We start from the raw sequence: 14326 nt of genomic DNA on the forward strand, positions 1-14326 counted from the left end.
ATTGTGTTAGATGTAAATATAAACGGAATACAATGATTTGCAAATCCTTTTCAACCCATATTCAATTGAATGCACTACAAAGAAAACATATTTGATGTTCAAACTGATAAACTTTTTTTTTTTTTGCAAATAATAATTAACTTAGAATTTCATGGCTGCAACACGTGCCAAAGTAGTTGGGAAAGGGCATGTTCACCACTGTGTTACATGGCCTTTCCTTTTAACAACACTCAGTAAATGTTTGGGAACTGAGGAGACACATTTTTTAAGCTTCTCAGGTGGAATTCTTTCCCATTCTTGCTTGATGTACAGCTTAAGTTGTTCAACAGTCCGGGGGTCTTCGTTGTGGTATTTTAGGCTTCATAATGCGCCACACATTTTCAATGGGAGACAGGTCTGGACTACAGGCAGGCCAGTCTGGTACCCGCACTCTTTTACTATGAAGCCACGTTGATGTAACACGTGGCTTGGCATTGTCTTGCTGAAATAAGCAGGGGCGTCCATGGTAACGTTGCTTGGATGGCAACATATGTTGCTCCAAAACCTGTATGTACCTTTCAGCATTAATGGCGCCTTCACAGATGTGTAAGTTACCCATGTCTTGGGCACTAATACACCCCCATACCATCACAGATGCTGGCTTTTACACTTTGCGCCTTTAACAATCCGGATGGTTCTTTTCTTCTTTGGTCCGGAGGAGACGACGTCCACAGTTTCCAAAAACAATTTGAAATGTGGACTTGTCAGACCAAAGAACACTTTTCCACTTTGTATCAGTCCATCTTAGATGAGCTCAGGCCTAGCGAAGCCGACGGCATTTCTGGGTGTTGTTGATAAACGGTTTTCGCCTTGCATAGGAGAGTTTTAACTTGTACTTACAGATGTAGCGACCAACTGTAGTTAATGGCAGTGGGTTTCTGAAGTGTTCCTGAGCCCATGTGGTGATATCCTTTACACACTGATGTCGCTTGTTGATGCAGTACAGCCTGAGGGATCGAAGGTCACGGGCTTAGCTGCTTACGTGCAGTGACTTCTCCTGATTCTCTGAACCCTTTGATGATATTACGGACCGTAGATGGTGAAATCCCTAAATTCCTTGCAATAACTGGTTGAGAAAGTTGTTTCTTAAACTGTTCAACAATTTGCTCACGCATTTGTTGACAAAGTGGTGACCCTCGCCCCATCCTTGTTTGTGAATGACCGAGCATTTCATGGAATCTACTTTTATACCCAATCATGGCACCCACCTGTTCCCAATTTGCCTGTTCACCTGTGGGATGTTCCAAATAAGTGTTTGATGAGCATTCCTCAACTTTATCAGTATTTATTGACACCTTTCCCAACTTCTTTGTCACGTGTTGCTGGCATCAAATTCTAAAGTTAATGATTATTTGCAAAAAAAATTTTTTTGATCAGTTTGAACATCAAATATGTTATCTTTGTAGCATATTCAACTGAATATGGGTTGAAAATGATTTGCAAATCATTGTATTCCGTTTATATTTACATCTAACACAATTTCCCAACTCATATGGAAACGGGGTTTGTACATCTGAAAACATTAGGATTATTTGGATCAGAATTTGGATAATACAAATAAATGATTCCATTTCGGATTAAAGCTGTAACATAATAAAATATGGCAAAAAGTCAGAATGTGTGTTCTTATATTTGTGTGTACGATCATTAGACCAAACCCGACCTGTTTCCATAGTAACACTCCCGAGATAGGGTGTGGCGCCCGGGTGGGTGAATCATGGGCGCTCCTGCAGGCCCAGATAAAGACAACATCAGGGTGGATCAGTCTTGCGCTAACTTATCTGCTGCAAAAATGCTCGCCTTTTTTTCAGCGCATTTCAACCCCCGAGCGGCTTCAGGGAGTCCAAATGTTTTGCTGACATTTTGTAAAGAACCTCAATAATCACCACTACTCGACTTCTCCTGTGTTGCGCAACATGACAACTTCATGGCAGGGGAAGAACTCTTGTCTTTGCTGTTGTATTAGGAACTTTTCCTGATGCAATAAAACTATTTTCCTCTGTAAAAATTGTTTATTCCAGCTGATATTTCAAAAATAAAACCAAAAAAGTCGTATGTATACAATAATTCTCACTTTTTGAACATGAAATAAAGACAAAATTATTATTACTGCATTTAGTTGGACTTTCACTTGGCCACACCTCATTTTGTTCTTTTGATCACCTTTGTCACAGCAGTTATTTGAAGCCAGTAAAAATTAAGGATGAGGATGAGAACATAACAATGATGTTGTATAGCGCTGGCAGTGGATCAAAGAAGAATCATTTTGGTGAGGATCTGGGCATAGGTGCTAATCCATTCCAACGTTTTACGATAAACATATGGCAGAGTTGGGAGAGTAGCCGTGCCAGCAATCTGAGGGTTCCTGGTTCAATCCCCACCTTCTACCATCCTAGTCACGTCCGTTGTGTCCTTGAGCAAGACACTTCACCCTTGCTCCTGATGGGTCGTGGTTAGGGCCTTGCATGGCAGCTCCCGCCATCAGTGTGTGAATGTGTGTGTGAATGGGTGAATGTGGATATAGTGTCGTAGAAAAGCGCGATACAAGTATAACCCATTTACCGTTTACGCATGTTGGAGCTTTATACCACCTGCCCTACAGCCTCAGTCCCATGTACCAATAGTCTCGATACCAAGGGCAGTATCAGTATTGGATCGATACTTGCGGAACGAGATGGATATTTATTTTTGTTCTCGTCTATGTTAATTTTCCCAAATATATTTTTTGTTTTGTCAGTTAAATGTATTGTATATATAACTCGAAAATTCCCACGGAAATTTTGATGGGCCTGCTATCTGTGCCCTGGACCTGATTGATTGAGACTTTTATTAGTAGATTGCACAGTGAAGTACATATTCCGTACAATTGACCACTAAATGGTAACACCCAAATAAGTTTTTCAACTTGTTTAAGTCGGGGGTTGCCGGAAGTCGGCGTACTTTTAAGATGGTGCCGAGTGAGTTTTAGGCATAATCGTACAAAAGGAGCTACAGAGCTAGCCTAAAACATTAGCCTCCTAACATTAACATGCTAACATGTAGCATGTGTGCTAACAGTTAGCATGTTTCACATACCAAGTTATGTGACTCCAAGGTGAATGGCTGCGGAAGTAGAGAAATAAGTGTAAAATTAGCTGAAAAAGTTAACATGCAAATGTTAGCTTACTAGCATGCTAACATTTGCATGCAAACAGTTAACAAGTGTCACATACCAAGTTATATGACTCTGGGGTAAATGGTTGCAAAACTAGCTAAAAAAAAAAAAAAAAAAAAAGTTAGCATGCTAGCTAGCTGATGTTAGCATGCTAATATTGGGCTGGTGGGGTGAAACAAAACTCTGGAGCTTTGGTAAGTTACAGGGAAAACATGCAAACTCCACACTTTATCAAACCTAGGACCTTCTTGATGTGAGGCACAAATGCTAACCACTGTTTCCCCGTGCTGCCTCATTAATAATGACAAATATTATTATATTATATCATATTACATTATACAGTGATTTGTGAGCTATTACACGCAGCTAAGATGGGCATATTTTTCTAAATGGTGTAGCATATATTAGCTAACATTTGATTATTTTGTATGTCTTTTTTTTATTATCCAATTGCAATTAACCTATTTGAATTACTAACCGGTCTTGCTTGGTGCAAGTCCACCATGAAGGGTGGCGGGTCTTAGGTAAAGGTCAATTGGCCCCAACACAAGTGGATTGTAACAGGACATGATAGGTTGATTGGCAACACTAAATTGGCCCTAGTGTGTGAATGTGAGTGTGAATGTTGTCTGTCTATCTGTGTTGGCCCTGTGATGAGGTGGCGACTTGTCCAGGGTGTACCCCGCCTTCTGCCCGATTGTAGCTGAGATAGGCTCCAGCACCCCCCGCGACCCCGAAGGGAATAAGCGGTTGAAAATGGATGGGATGGATGAATTACTAACCCAGGAGAGCTCAGTGGTTACCATGAATTGATTTACGTGGACCCTGACTTAAACAAGTTGAAAAACTTATTCGGGTGTTACCATTTAGTGGTCAATTGTATGGAATATGGGGTTTGTGCGTCTGCCTCACAATACGAAGGTGCTGAGTAGTCTGGGGTTCAATCCCAGGCTCGGGATCTTTCTGTGTGGAGTTTGCATGTTCTCCCCGTGACTGCGTGGGTTCCCTCCGGGTACTCCGGCTTCCTCCCACCTCCAAAAACATGCACCTGGGGATAGGTTGATTGGCAACACTAAATTGGCCCTAGTGTGTGAATGTGAGTGTGAATGTTGTCTGTCTATCTGTGTTGGCCCTGTGATGAGGTGGCGACTTGTACAGGGTGTACCCCGCCTTCTGCCCGATTGTAGCTGAGATAGGCTCCAGCACCCCCCGCGACCCCGAAGGGAATAAGCGGTAGAAAATGGATGGATGGATGTACTGTACTGTGCAATCTACTAATAAAAGTTTCAATCAATCAATCAATCAACGCCCTCAAATATTAACGTTCTTCTATGAACTACACTCACACACACTCTGACAAACTCCTCTAACATCTGACCTGGAATAGCTCAGTGGTTAAGACTGTTGACTTGGAATGAAAGGTACTGGGTTCAAACCCCACTCTGGTTGACTGTGTTTTGTTCCACCTCCATCATCCTTTACTGAGCAAGATGTCCTCGATTACATTTGTGTATGGAACAAAATGTTTTCTTCACAAGACCTAGGATAGCCCAGTGGTTAAGACTGTTGACTCAGATCCTGGTCAGGTTGATCTGAAACTTACACAACTGTGGCTGGAGGCATCAAAGTGACATATATTGTGGCGGTGTCACCTCTCACATGTGATGTTAAAATAATTATTTAATTAACTTTTTTCAAAAATCTGATTACAATTAAGTATTATGAACTTTCTACTCTTATTCCCACCCACCTCAGGAATTATACTCACACACTCTCTCTCACACTCACAGGTAACCCCTAAAGTGTCATCATTGACTATTTCACTATTTATTTTTGATGATAATTATCTTTAGCATTTACTTCATTTTTCAACTATATGTTGGCCCTGTGATGAGCTGGCGACTTGTCCAGGGTGTACCCCGTATTCCGCCCGAATGCAGCTGAGATAGGCTCCGGCACCCCCCACGACCCCGAACGAGACAAGCGGTAGAAAATGGATGGATGGATGGATGTTACTCAAGCAACTAGCACATAACATTACTCTGTGTGGGGGAGATGAGACACCCCCCCCCCCCAATGTACAGTATGTTGTCATACAGCAAGATTAATGTATAGGGTTTGAACCCAGTACCTCTCTATTAGAAGCCCACGGTGTTGACCATTGAGCTATCCTGGGTCCCATCGAGGACTTATTTAGGCTCATATACAAATGTGAACTACTATAGAGGTGAAACAAAAAACTATATATTGCAAGTTATGAATTTGAACCCAGTATTACTGAGTAAGAGGCAGCAGGCTTAACCATTGGGCTATCCTGGGTTTCATTGTGTTGGGATTTTTGCTCACAATCGACCCATTTTTACAAACTGTACCCTCCTTTTTAAATACCTTTTTGACCAGTCTCCAGCCAGCCCCCTAATTCCATATCGTTCCATCTTATCTAGTAGAATTGAATGATTAATGATATCAAAGGCTTTTTTTTTTAGATCAATAAAGATACCAACTGCATATCTTTTATGCGTTTTTTTGCTTGGTTAGATTTAACAAATCAATGTTAAAATCACCACAGATAAATATGTTTGTATGGTTCACAGAGGAAAATAGTTTATTCATCCGGCAGTGGAGGCTCCTCTATGGGGTCTTGGGGCACTAGGAGGTTAACCCCTTTACTACTGTTACCCCAGGTGGCCCTTGGCAAAGGCCTAGTACCTGACTGCCCCCTAGCCAGGGATACGGTGAAGACCTCAACGGCGGAGCAGGCGGAAGACGGTAGATTTAAGAACTACCACAACGGCTGCGATGGCGGAAGAAGGCTGCAGCAGAAAAGGGTCCCCAGTCGTCTTGGACTCCATGCCACTGGACCCTGACCCGATTCTGTCAAGGATGGTGTGATGACTGTCTGTGCACCAGTCTCCCCACTCTAAACAAAGCACAGGCATCCTCCATAAAGGGATACACCCCTACCAGGAGGATCGTCATACTCGTTCGAGTGACCGCCAATATTGTAATGTTTGGAGTGTATATTTTGACACAAGGAAACAAAGAGGTGTGTTATACATTGATAGTATAGCACCGCTAAAACAAAAAAAGGGCCCCTAAAAGGCGCACCCCATGGTTTACAGAAGAAACCAGAGCTCATAAATGATCATGTAGAAAGTTGGAACGCAAATGGCGCGCGACCAAGCTTGAGGTTTTCCATCAAGCATGGAGTGATAGTTTAATATCGTATAAACGCATGCTTACCTTAGCTAAAGCTAAATATTACTCGAATCTCATCCGCCTCAACAAAAACGACCCTAAATTTTTGTTTAGTACAGTAGCATCGCTAACCCAATAAGGGACTCCTCCCAATAGCTCCACCCACTCGGCAGATGACTTTATGAATTTCTTTAATAAGAAAATTGAACTCATTGGAAAGGAGATTAAAGACAACGCATCCCAGCTACAACTGGGTTCTATTAACACAGATACAACTGTATCTACGACGGATACTGCAATACAAAATAGTCTCTCTCTTTTTGATGAAATAACATTAGAGGAAATATTACGGCGTGTAAGTGGGATAAAACAAACAACATGTTTACTTGACCCACTTCCTGGGAAACTTATCAAGGAGCTTTTTGTATTATTAGGTCCATCAGTGCTAAATATTATAAACTTATCACTTTCCTCTGGCACTGTTCCCCTAGCATTCAAGAAAGCGGTTATTCATCCTCTGCTCAAAAGACCTAACCTTGATCCTGACCTCATGGTAAACTACCGACCGGTGTCCCACCTTCTCTTTATTTCGAAAATCCTCGAAAAAATTGTCGCACAGCAGCTAAATGAACACTTAGTGTCTAACAATCTCTGTGAACCTTTTCAATCCGGTTTCAGGGCAAATCACTCTACGGAGACAGCCCTCGCAAAAATGACTAATGATCTACTGCTAACGATGGATTCTGATGCGTCATCTATGTTGCTGCTTCTTGATCTTAGCGCTGCTTTCGATACCGTCGATCATAATATTTTATTAGAGCGTATCAAAACACGTATTGGTATGTCAGACTTAGCTTTGTCGTGGTTTAACTCTTATCTTACTGACAGGATGCAATGCGTCTCCCATAATAATGTGACCTCGGACTATGTTAAGGTAACGTGCGGAGTTCCTCAGGGTTCGGTTCTTGGCCCTGCATTCTTTAGTATTTACATGCTGCCGCTAGGCGACATCATACGCAAATACGGTGTTAGCTTTCATTGTTATGCTGATGACACCCAACTCTACATGCCCCTAAAGCTGACCAACACGCCGGATTGTAGTCAGCTGGAGGCGTGTCTTAATGAAATTAAACAATGGATGTCCGCTAACTTCTTGCAACTCAACGCCAAGAAAACGGAAATGCTGATTATCGGTCCTGCTAAACACCGACATTTATTTAATAATACCACCTTAACATTTGACAACCAAACAATTACACAAGGCGAATCAGTAAAGAATCTGGGTATTATCTTCGACCCAACTCTCTCCTTTGAATCACACATTAAGAGTGTTACTAAAACGGCCTTCTTTCATCTCCGTAATATCGCTAAAATTCGTTCTATTTTATCCACTAGCAACGCTGAGATCATTATTCATGCGTTCGTTACGTCTCGTCTCGACTACTGTAACGTATTATTTTCGGGTCTTCCTATGTCTAGCATTAAAAGACTACAATTGGTACAAAATGCGGCTGCTAGACTTTTGACAAGAACAAGAAAGTTTGATCATATATACTGGCTCACCTGCACTGGCTTCCTGTGCACTTAAGATGTGACTTTAAGGTTTTACTACTTACGTATATAATACTACACGGTCTAGCTCCGTCCTATCTTGTCGATTGCATTGTACCATATGTCCTGGCAAGAAATCTGCGTTCAAAGAACTCCGGCTTATTAGTGATTCCCAGAGCCCAAAGAAAGTCTGCGGGCTATAGAGCGTTTTCTATTCGGGCTCCAGTACTATGGAATGCCGTCCCGGTAACAATTAGAGATGCTACCTCAGTAGAAGCATTTAAGTCCCATCTTAAAACTCATTTGTATACTCTAGCCTTTAAATAGCCCCCCTGTTAGACCAGTTGATCTGCCGTTTCTTTTCTTTTCTCCTCTGCTCCCCTCTTTCTTGTGGAGGGGGGGGGGGGCACAGGTCCGGTGGCCATGGATGAAGTGCTGGCTGTCCAGAGTTGGGACCCAGGGTGGACCGCTCGCCTGTGCATCGGTTGGGAACATCTCTGCGCTGCTGACCCGTCTCCGCTCGGGATGGTGTCCTGCTGGCCCCACTATGGACTGGACTCTTACTATTATGTTGGATCCACTATGGACTGGACTCTCACAATATTATGTCAGACCCACTCGACATCCATTGCTTTCGGTCTCCCCTAGAGGGGGGTGGGGGGGGGGGGGTTACCCACATATGCGGTCCTCTCCAAGGTTTCTCATAGTCATTCACATTGACGTCCCACTGAGGTGAGTTTTTCCTTGCCCTTATGTGGGCTTTGTACCGAGGATGTCGTTGTGGCTTGTGCAGACCTTTGAGACACTTGTGATTTAGGGCTATATAAATAAACATTGATTGATTGATTGATGTTTGTGTACAGTATATCTTTTATTAGAGGATGGCGCACAACACAGAATAACATGAACACATGCATCAAACGCCATGCTGGATCTACTTTTCAAAAGGTCAGTGTTACATAGGACGCATAACTAGAAATCCACAATTTTAGTACGATACTTTTTTTTTTTTTTTTGTCACAACATACGAATGATTTGGATGTTTTCAAATGAGAGTTAAGGCATAGGTCTAAGTTTGGTCTTCATCCAAAATGTTTACTTGGAGTAACACAAAGCAATTTTTGGCACAAAAATATACTGGCCAAAACAATGACTAAATATAGCTGCTGCGAATATGACAAAAATAGCAACGGTTAACTCTAAATTCTTGCAGCGACGTACGTAATTGATGTGTTCCCATGTGTGATGTTATCAAATGTATGACGCTGAACAAGTACAAAAGGAAATGATGCAGATTAGCATGTTTACATTGTCTATACGTTACAATGAACAGCTGAGCAAGAAGATGAGTAGGATAATAATAGTAACAATAAAATGACTCTTTTTTTTTTTTTTTTGACAAAGGCACTGTGTACAAAACAAATTGTTTCCTCTACAAACTAAATATTTGTAAGCTAGAAACCTTTTGTCTTCTATAGATTTCACACAAACCGACTAAGTCAGTCACAGAGAAGCAGAAAGGGTGAAATGTGAGTGATTCCCAACTACTGCGCCGAGGCACATACATTTTTTTAAATCAAATTTCACTTAATAGGTTCTAAAATGATTATTTATTTACTAAAAATAATACACAGTATTGATTTACAGAATGATTGAAAATTAGGGCTGTCAAAAATAATGAGTTAAGTCAATGTGATTAATCACATAATGTTATTACAATAATCATTTATATACGAAGATAAAATACATGTGTAGAAGTGCATTTAACGACATCCTGACAGTAAAAGTGCATTTATGTCCAAATGTTGGGGTCTTTTTAAAGTTAGTTTAAATCATAAAGCGTGTAATAACCTGTGATTAATTACCATAAACTAAATTCAAAAGTGTAATTATTATGATTAAAATAATTCATCATTTGACAGCACATTTAAATACACCTAATTGGTCCAAAAAGTCTAATTTATTAACTACATCTAAGACGCAGTATTTGTTCAAAGTTCACAGGCAGCAAAATTAAACATTAGGGCTGTCAAAAATAACGAGTTAACTCATGTTAATAATCACAAAAAAACATTACAATAATCATGTATACACACGGATTAATCACATGTGCAGAAGTGCATTTAATGACATCCTGACAGTAAAACTGCATTCATGTCCAAATGTTGGGGTCTTTTTAAAGTTAGTTTAAATTATGTACGAGCATAACGTAAATTCATAAATTCAAAAGTGTGATTACTCTGATTAAAACAGGCAATCATTTGACAGCACTATTAAATACACTCAATTGGTCTAAAAATGATTACCGTATTTTTTGGACTATAAATCGCAGTTTTTTTCATAATTTGGCCGGGGGTGCGACTTATACTCAGGAGCGACTTATGTGTGAAATTATTAACACATTACCGTAAAATATCAAATAATATTATTTAGCTCATTCACGTAAGAGACTAGACGTATAAGATTTCATGGGATTTAGCGAATAGGAGTGACAGATTGTTTGGTAAACGTATAGCATGTTCTATATGCTATAGTTATTTGAATGACTCTTACCATAATATGTTACGTTAACATACCAGGCACCTTCTCAGTTGGTTATTTATGCCTCATAAAACGTACACTTATTCAGCCTGTTGTTCACTATTCTTTATTTATTTTAAATTTTCTTTCAAATGTCTATTCTTGGTGTTGGGTTTTATCAAATAAATGTCCCCAAAAAATGCGACTTATATATATATTTTTCCTTCTTTATTACGCATTTTCGGCGGGTGCGACTTATACTCCGAAAAATACGGTACATATTCACTACAACACGCAGTATCTGTTCACAGGTCACAGGCAGAAAATTAAATACCACGGCTGTCATAAAATAACAAGTTAACACGTGATTAGTCACAAACAAATAATCGCGTTAATCAAGCAGATTAATCACACAATTTATCTCACAAGTAGTTGTAATAAGGTCGATGCATTTGTCAGTGCCAAGATGTTGTGCTCACTGCAAAATAAACCCAGACTGGACTTAAGATAAAAGTGTTAGCACATTCTGGACAAATAAATGGCGTGCATTACAGTAACACATTTGAACAATGTTCCTGGATGACATTCTGACTGTAAAATTGAATGTGTCCAAATATTGGGCTCTTTATTCAAGTTAATTTATATTATGTAACCTGTGATTAATCACAATAAATTGAAATCCAAAAGTGTGATTCATCTGATTAAAAAATGTCATCATTTGACAGCACTATTAAATATATGGCAGAAGCTTCATCATCCTGTATGAAGTGAGATGTGTCCAATGTAAAATATGTGCCTCGGCTCAATAGGTTGGGAAACACAGACTTGACAGAATTCACACCTGCGCACATACATGTAGACATGGTACAGTAGGGGGGGCTTCATATGGCCTCATTCCTGGATGGATCCCCTGTGAGAGGAAGATGGGGCTTAGTCATTTTGCAAAGCAGTCATCGGAAAACAATGGAAAGCGCCACTCTACAAAGCAACTCACATTGGTGGTCAAAGTTGGACGTGCCACAAAACACATTTAAAGGTATTCAACACTCTGTCATCTGTCGGCTAAAGTGAATAGTGCAACCCTCCCCAAGTCATCACGTTTCATGTGTCAGGTGAAACACGATTAACGAGGCCATATGAATCCCCTTCCTACTGTACGAATAGACAGCTCATGTCTCTACTTCTTTATCAAATGTTTGCATTTACCAGCAATTTACATGTTAGAGTAAAAAAAAAAGGTTGATGCTTGTCACGTTAATCTGCTGTGTACATGCGACTGTTAGTTACTAGCATTACTGTAAATACAACAAAACACAGGACTGCAGTACTGTGTAAACATTCTAAAAAAACGGTCATTTTTAGTGCGAGAAGGTAAAAAGAAGCGAAGAGTGAATGGCCCTGAGCGTCTACAACATGCTACATGAGGTACTAGTGATGGGAGACCTGCTGGTACTCAGTACATGTCCTCGGTCACTTAAGGCCATCCTTCCTAAAACACAAGTAGTGTGTTAGTAAAGGCAGCTGAACCACATTTGAGGCCAAACCACCGTCCTAAAAGGTTAGGGCACTTGAGTGGTGATTTGACAGGCACAGCACAGACCAAGAAGAAGAGGAGGAGGAGGACAAGCGAGGCGAGGAAAAAGCTAACAACGATCAGAAAAGTGGTGTAACCACGAGGTGGGGCTGGCACACTTTGAATGAAATAGCATCGCAACCTGACAGAAGTGCTGCGGCACTAAAACAGCTTTGGAGATGAGACAACATTTAAGATTTTGGGGGGGATTTTTGCCAGCACAATCGGTGTGTTCTCTTTCTAAAACACAATAGAAAATACACACGCACACACAGACGCACGCGCGCGCACACACACACAGGATGTTGAATTGAACGGGACTGCAGCATAAAATCCTGATTGACTAATCTGGAGATTTTTGTCTTAAGAAGGGGGAAAAAACAAAAATACAACTAGACTAGTTTGGTGTTTGTGGCAGTTGCATAAGTAGGTCAGAAAGTGTTGTCATGCTTGAGGCAGATATTGTTTATGGTGAAGGTTTCAGATTCATTAGACGGCGGCTTGGCTGGTCATCTTCTGCAGCAGAGGAATCTGTGGCAGGAGTGGAAAAAAAGATGCTGTTAGCGGACCATGGAGTTAATATCAATATACTGGAAGAAAAGCAATGGCAGACGTTATTAATACACATGGAACTACAGCGCCCTCTAGTGCACAGTAATGGCAGGTGTAGCTTTGTTAGTATGCTACTAGAAATAATTACGCATCTATTCATCCACTTTCTACTGGGGTCACAGCATACAGACTGTAAATACTTTTTGTATCGTTTGTTTGAATTTGGACTTAAATTGCTAAGTCAAGAACAAAAAAAGATGGGCGTTATAATACTGCATCTTTTTGCGATAATCTATATCACAATATATTATTTAGCATATAAATAATAGAACCATTTTAAAACAAGGTAAACAGTCTCCTAATTTAGCGGCTACCATTTTCAGTTGTATTATTTTTTCAAAACTATACATTTTTCAATATCACTGAATGATGACATTTTCTTATCACAATTATAGTCATAACAGGATAGCAGTGTAACAATATCAATTAAATAATAAAAAAATTACCATATTCTCATTTATTACATGAAAAACAGTAGTGCAACATGTTTAAACAAAAGCAAAACATAATATTGGCTCTTATTTCCCAAGTATGTGAACAATAAGGGTTTTTTAAAGGTGCGTCTATTATCCGCCGTTTTTCCCATAGCAGGGATCGACGGTACTATTTTTGAGTGAATTCAGCCTTATTTTTTGAATTATTCCTTACTGCTGCTTGTGCCTTTTTCTTTCTTGCTTTGTCCTTTTACCCATGGAGCTTTCATTTGCGGTTGCCTTATTGGTGGCAGCCAAGCATATCCAACATCGAGATAAGACAGTAAAAAATAATGGTTTCTGCTGAGCAGCCACACTTACCTTGGTCAGATCTACTCCGGTGAGGGCGTTGACAGAAACTGGGAGTTCAGCTAACAGACGGTTCAACTCTCCTGTAACACGGCTGCTTTCACCACTCAGGATAACAATCTCATTGGTCTTGGCCAACGGTGCAGCCACCTTGCTGGCAATCTAGCGACACACAGTGAACATTTGTAAGCGTAAGGCAAACACTGACAGGAATAAAAGAGCTAACATTATTTCAATTTAATGTATTTTGATAAGCATTTAGTTATGAAAATCTTCACTTATCTATTCCTCTATATCCTCTATTGAGCAGACAACAGAGGGAATGTTGACTAAAGGGTCTAAATACATTATTTACCTCCCATTTATTTGATAATTTTTGCCCTTCAGGGTCACATTTTTTCTTGTAAGTCTGAAAGTCTACAGTGCTTTTGGTAAGTATTCACAGTACTTCCCTTTTTCCACATTTTGTTTTGTTACAGGATTAGTCCAAAATGGAATAAATTCCTTTTTGTCCTCAAAACTCTACAGACAATACACCGTATTGACAACGTGAAAAGGTGTTTCAAGAACTGTTTACAAATTCATAAAAAAAAAATAAAAAAATCACATGTACATAAGTGTTCACAGGCTTTGCTCAATACTTTTGTCGATGTACCTTTGGCAGAAATTACAGCCTCAATTATTTTTAAATACAATGCCACAACTATCTTTGGGCAGCTTTGCCCATTCCTCTTAGCAGCACCTCTTAAGCTCCATCAGGTTGGATGGGAAGCGTTGGTTTTCATCCAGGATGTCTCTGTACATTGCTGCATTCATCTTAGTCTAGTCAGGGAGGTGACCAAGAACCCGATGGTCACTGTCTGAGCTAAAGTAATGCTCTCTGGAGAGAGGAGAACC

At 40.2% G+C, this 14326-nt stretch overlaps 1 protein-coding gene across 3 annotated transcripts in view; it reads right to left on the reverse strand.

Annotated features, from left to right (window-relative positions):
* Nucleotides 1-8788: 8788 nt before the first annotated feature.
* Nucleotides 8789-14326, reverse strand: part of LOC133608103 (flotillin-2a) — a 49000-nt gene continuing 43462 nt past the window's right edge. For all 3 annotated transcript variants that reach the window (XM_061963304.2, XM_061963303.2, XM_061961939.2), the window contains 2 exons: nt 13442-13591; nt 8789-12566 (listed from right to left, as the gene is read on the reverse strand). In XM_061963304.2, coding sequence (XP_061819288.1) covers nt 12525-12566; nt 13442-13591 — 192 coding nt within the window. In that variant the 3' untranslated portion in view covers nt 8789-12524. The remainder of the gene's footprint in view (nt 12567-13441; nt 13592-14326) is intronic.

The sequence above is a fragment of the Nerophis lumbriciformis genome, linkage group LG09, assembly GCF_033978685.3.
Source record: "Nerophis lumbriciformis linkage group LG09, RoL_Nlum_v2.1, whole genome shotgun sequence".
Taxonomy (NCBI): domain Eukaryota; kingdom Metazoa; phylum Chordata; class Actinopteri; order Syngnathiformes; family Syngnathidae; genus Nerophis; species Nerophis lumbriciformis.